The 5,355-nt window shown below is 36.5% G+C and overlaps 1 protein-coding gene across 1 annotated transcript; it reads left to right on the top strand.

Moving 5' to 3' along the window:
* Positions 1-305: 305 nt before the first annotated feature.
* On the top strand, positions 306-1,412 carry LOC114530041 (dopamine receptor 2-like). The gene has a single exon (XM_028551621.1). It carries the CDS (start codon positions 306-308, stop codon positions 1,410-1,412), a length of 1,107 nt encoding a protein of 368 aa, XP_028407422.1.
* The last annotated feature ends 3,943 nt before the right edge of the window (positions 1,413-5,355 follow it).

Below are 5,355 nucleotides of genomic sequence, written 5' to 3'. Positions count from 1 at the left end.
GTTTTTGTTCTCGATAACATTCTTTTTTGCCGCTTTTATTACCCTTCGCTTCCATTCAATTCTAATTCCAACGAAAGGCTCATTTTCAACTGCTCTAGATCGTTTTCATGTTAAAGCACAACGAACCGCAGCCGGCACATCATATTTTAAGACATAGCGCATGGGACCCGCTTGTGAAAAGAGAATGTAGGATCCGCTTTTGTTATTGTGCGTTTGCGTGGTCCCATGCTGTCGTCATGATATTTTGTAGATTCAAAACAATAATTTTTTTCATGTACTTCTAGAAATAACTTAAGATTTACATAATGGAGTTGTCAAAAAATATCACTGCTTCAAGTAATCATTCAAATCGAACAGAGATGTTAAAAGACAGTGAAAGATTGGAATTTGAAGCTTTTCGGGAACGATTCTATTTGAGCATGAAATATTTGGTAATTTTTTTCACCATTCTGATAATACTGGGAAATAGTTTGGTGTTGATCGTCACATGGAAGGAAAGACGTCTTCATCAACCAAATAAATATTTTATCGCTTTTCTTGCTGTCGCTGATCTTCTCGTTGGTTTATTTGTGGCTCCATTCAACGCTTATCAATTCGACCTAGGATACACGAGCAGTGACCGAGATAATATGTCTATTCATCTTTGTCGTTTTATGTTGTGGATAGAGACCTTTGCGTTAACAACATCTATTTACTCGCTGACAGCTATTAGTTGTGATCGATATCTCAAAATCAGCAAACCGCTTCTGTACAAATCACGAATGACCACTTCCAGATCAATAAAGATCATTTTCGTCATTTTTCTCATTTCAACTACTCTTGCCACGTACTCTGCAACTCCTCGTTCTGGAAGCGTTGGAATTTTGAGCACCGGAACTGGCCCTTGCAGTTCGGGCGCTGACTTCGAAAAATCGAAGATATTTTACCTTGGCTTAACAATAAGTGCGTTTTTTCTACCCGTTCTACTCATCGTTATTATGTACGCTCTGATTTTTCATGTCGCCCATAAACGAAACAAAATGCTCGTGAATGGGGAACTGGGTGAAACAATAAACAATCAGAACCAACGAACTGCATTACGACGAGATATGAAAGTGATCAGAATGCTTCTGGTTGTCGTTGGAGTTTTCTTACTTTGCTGGGGTCCTTTGTTTACTTTAATTTTGATGTATTATCTAATTACTAATGATTGGGATCATGACACTTCAATTTCATTCCAGTACAGGATTCTTGTAATTTTGGTTATATCGTTGACACTTCCAATATTCAACAGTCTGTGTAACCCAATAATTTATGTTTGTCTTGACCAAACGTACCAAGAAGCCTTTAAACGTATATTCCGTCGAATGATGCGTCGACCAGAAGCGCGAAGACAACAACCACCAATAGAGTTACGATCCCCGAGAGTCTGATGAGGAAACTTTTCATTGGTCTAAATTCAAAATTATTTAGAAAAAAGAAGCCTATGATTGTAAGAAATTAGGCTTCATAATCATGATTCTGAGGTAAATTGATCCTATATATGTTGGCAATAAAATTCGAGAGAGACAGCTTTATTACTAACTTTGTCATTTTGCATCGGCGTCTTGATTGCGGATTATGTGCGAAGAATGGCATTTGCTGTAGTCATGTAAACTGTAGAAAATAAGTAACTATACTAATTTCTTTTTAGCTATTGAATACTTATAGCTACAAAATTTTGTTTGAGGATACACGCACCGTGATTTTTTGCATTGTAAAGCTTTCGGTCCCTTTACTTCGACCGTTATTCATGCAAATTTCTTATGTGCAGTGAAAGATTATAAATATACTTCATCTGCATGTAAAAAAGATATCGATAATAAAAAAAAATTTTGTTCGCTCGCACTTTTTTAATTTAGGTTAAAATTAAATTTAGCTAAATTTTTCCCCCAGGTAATATTTAAGTTGTACTCGAGTGGTTTGCATGAAATAAAACCCTACAGAGTATAATAATAACTACCTGCGTCCTGCAAGGATATGCAGTTTTAGAACCGACAGCTGGCAATAAGTTGGTGCAATAATTTAGTATAAAGCTAAACTTTGTGAATTCCCGATCCTAAGGTTGTTTATACGGGATGTAATGCCTTTTTGCGTCAGGTTTGCGTCATAATTTTTCCACATTGGGCATTCTCCTGGTGTACCAGAAATTTAATTGAATATAAATTAAGCTTTTCCTAGAAGCTTTTAACAAAAGTTTCCGATTTTAATGAATAACTTTACAATAACCAAGTAGTTAGTTTTGAATGTTGGGTGATTCGACGAACCTGTGTCTGTAAGCAAATTAAAAACATTCCGTATTTGGAATACTCCAACTGTGTCGTTAATTCTAAAGGAAACACTGCTCAGAATTCATCCCATAGAACTAAATATACTAGATTTTATTTAGCATTCCGCATGTTTTGTATTTCCCCGGACCCCTGTATTTTACCGTTTTGTATTTCCCTTTTATAGCTTATTCATTAAACTTGTTGTATTTTTATTGTTTGTTAAAGTCAATTTCGAGACCTCGGGCAGAGTTTTTTGCATCCGGACCGAAGATGCCGATAAATAAAGCCGCGTTTACACTACGTACTTTGACCTGGCCTGCATGGACCAGGCCTAGGCCTAGATACATGTGAACGTTGTTTATCCGGCCTAGACCAGGCCTGGATCTGTCTGGGGCAATGACTGTATAAGAATCGATTTTGGTAATGTGAACAGGCTTTACCTAGGCCTGGTCTTGACAAATTTTGAACTTAATAGTGTGATTGTAGGATACAATATATAGGATCAGTAGCGTAGCCAGCGTCGATTTGTCCGCTAGCTAAATTGGTGTTTACTGACTGTGAAAACAATAGATTTCTAAAGACATGGGTAATTATAATAACTCGAAATTTACATAGCGGGACAAAATCGTCAGACTGGCTACGCCACTGTATAGGATACATAATTATTGCATTACCACTTTTCGGCGTGTTTAGGTCTTTTTCCAAGTATTTTGTCAAAATACTTTGCCCATCCGATATCAATACTTTGGCTTTCCGATATTCCAACAAGGGAGACAATGTGAACATGGCACATATTACCTAGACTTGTCCTACGGACCTGGTCCAGGCTTAACATATAGGTATATGGTGCAAGATCTAGACAGTCTGTATTCAGTGATATCTGAAAACTTTTCGTGGGCTGCAAAAATACCTGATATCAGAAGGATCACTTCTGTTGAAATGGAACCCTGACTTAGAAGGGTTTTAGTTGTCCATTGCTTACTTCTCTTATTGAAAGGCGATCCATTATGACATAAAAAATAAATTCTGGGAAAAAATTTGAAAAAAAAATTGTTTTCGTTTTGAGACATGTCGCAGCGCTCGGAAGCTTTTGTCCAATTGGATAATGCTTTTCTATGCTTTCTAAAGAACGAAGCTACGCTATAGGTTGAAACAGAAATGTATTGTAAAGTTCAGCCAATGATAATCATTCTTGCGAGGAGCTGTGAACCTACCCTTCATTTTAACCTATACAATGCGTACCACAATACTAACATTTTTAGCAAATGTAATCACCGAGTTTTAAGCGAATTTTAATCACTGTAATCACCGAGTCTGAGGCGACTAAGTGTTTTAGCATAATTATATGACTTCCGTTTTTTTGTGCAGTCAAAGATTATGGATGGATGTACTTCCGCCTGTATTCTAAAAGCTCACTCGCACTCAAACTCATTGAGTGGGAGATCTTAAACTTCTCATAACGTTTCCATGACGGTATTTCCAGACGAATATAGGCGGTTAATTTTCAGTGTTTTATCTTAAATCTTTTCATTTATTCAGAAAGAACTTTCCGAACCAGCATAACAAAATAATATTTATGACACACTCTATTAAGGCTAGTTTCCACTCAGAAAAATTCTCCTTTGGATCGGACAGGACAGGAAGGTTTCCTTTGTATAAACGCCGCCTGAGAACTCACCGACAAAGGAAATTTTCCTGAGTGGAAACTATTGCCTTTAGTGTGAGTGCGAATGAGCTTTTTGAATACAGGTGTTCATCTCCATGTAAAAACACCGAAAATGAATTTTTTTAAAGATCTGTTTGCTCTTGCTTTTTTAATTTAGGCTAAAATTTTAAAGTTTGCTAAATTTTGCCATCGATGTTTATGTAATGAAGTGTTTTGAAAGAAAGCCCTTTAAATTCATCATAAGTATGTGGGAAAAAGAACCGACAGTTGGCAAGGGTTGTGATGAAGCAAATTTTTCATATAATTATATATATCTAGTCAGCTTAGAATGATTTCCGATTTTTATAAAAAAAATTCCATAACTATGATTTAAATATTTAATAATGCAAGATTTTTAAATCAATAATTCGCAAAAACACCACGAGCAATTTGTTACATGCAGAGCAATGGGTGCGTTGCTACATTGACTACAAGAGAACAGACTATAAAACATCCATCAGAGGTGAATTGGATCCAACAAAATTGGGTCATGTGAACAGACCTTAAGGCTCTTCTCTACTCATCGCAAAAAAAACAATTCGCAAGGCCACTGTGAGTGCTTGCATCTAATTGAAATCAACACGGATATTTTTATCTTTAAATGTGTCGAGTGAAAATGATCGGTTTTTAACTAAGCAGAATATTTCGATTCATCGAAGTTCACCGCTTAATTTTTCTGGTCAGTCATGAGCGGTCAAGAAAGTCCGCCAAGGGGGACTACAAAATTACTTCTTTGAGTGAAGAAGAATTTTTAATTTGCAACTATGAGGTTTGACACTTCTCACGTAATCCAATAGCCATAATAATTTAACTTACTTGGTTTTCCAAGCCTTTAGAAAGTGTTGTAGTAAAATAATAAAATAATTCACATGCAGCCTCTGATTGGATAAACGTCTTGCGTGAATTCGTCACGTCCAACGAGTAAATGGCGTCATAACCTGGATACGACTTTTTTCATGCGCGATACGTCATAACTCCACGTCGATGACGAGAGTATACAAGACATCAACGTTTCAAGAAGCGGAAATGCGAAACAACACAAAAACATAAAAATTTTAATCGGCTTTGGTAGATAAAGACAAACGTGGGCTCAAAATATAATTCTTAACATCATGTTCAACCTATTATAATGTTAATGTACATCCCAGTTACCGCGTCAGGGGTCTGATTGGTCGCCCAATATAGGCAAAACCCAATGACGCCGTTTGTTCGTTAAAAGACACGAACCCTCTTGAGAACGGTCATTTGAAATTCTAAGTTCGTAAGTGAGAAGAACCACGGAGTTAACCAAATTTACACCGAGAATTGCGAGAAAATACCGAAAAGTGAATTAAGGTAAAATCATTTATAGCCTCCTTGAAA

This window comes from Dendronephthya gigantea, unplaced genomic scaffold (assembly GCF_004324835.1).
Source record: "Dendronephthya gigantea isolate DGI-Jeju-01 unplaced genomic scaffold, DenGig_1.0 000059F, whole genome shotgun sequence".
Taxonomy (NCBI): domain Eukaryota; kingdom Metazoa; phylum Cnidaria; class Anthozoa; order Malacalcyonacea; family Nephtheidae; genus Dendronephthya; species Dendronephthya gigantea.
The sequence above is the reverse complement of the archived record's forward strand: the minus strand, read 5'-3'. Positions and strand labels throughout refer to the sequence as shown.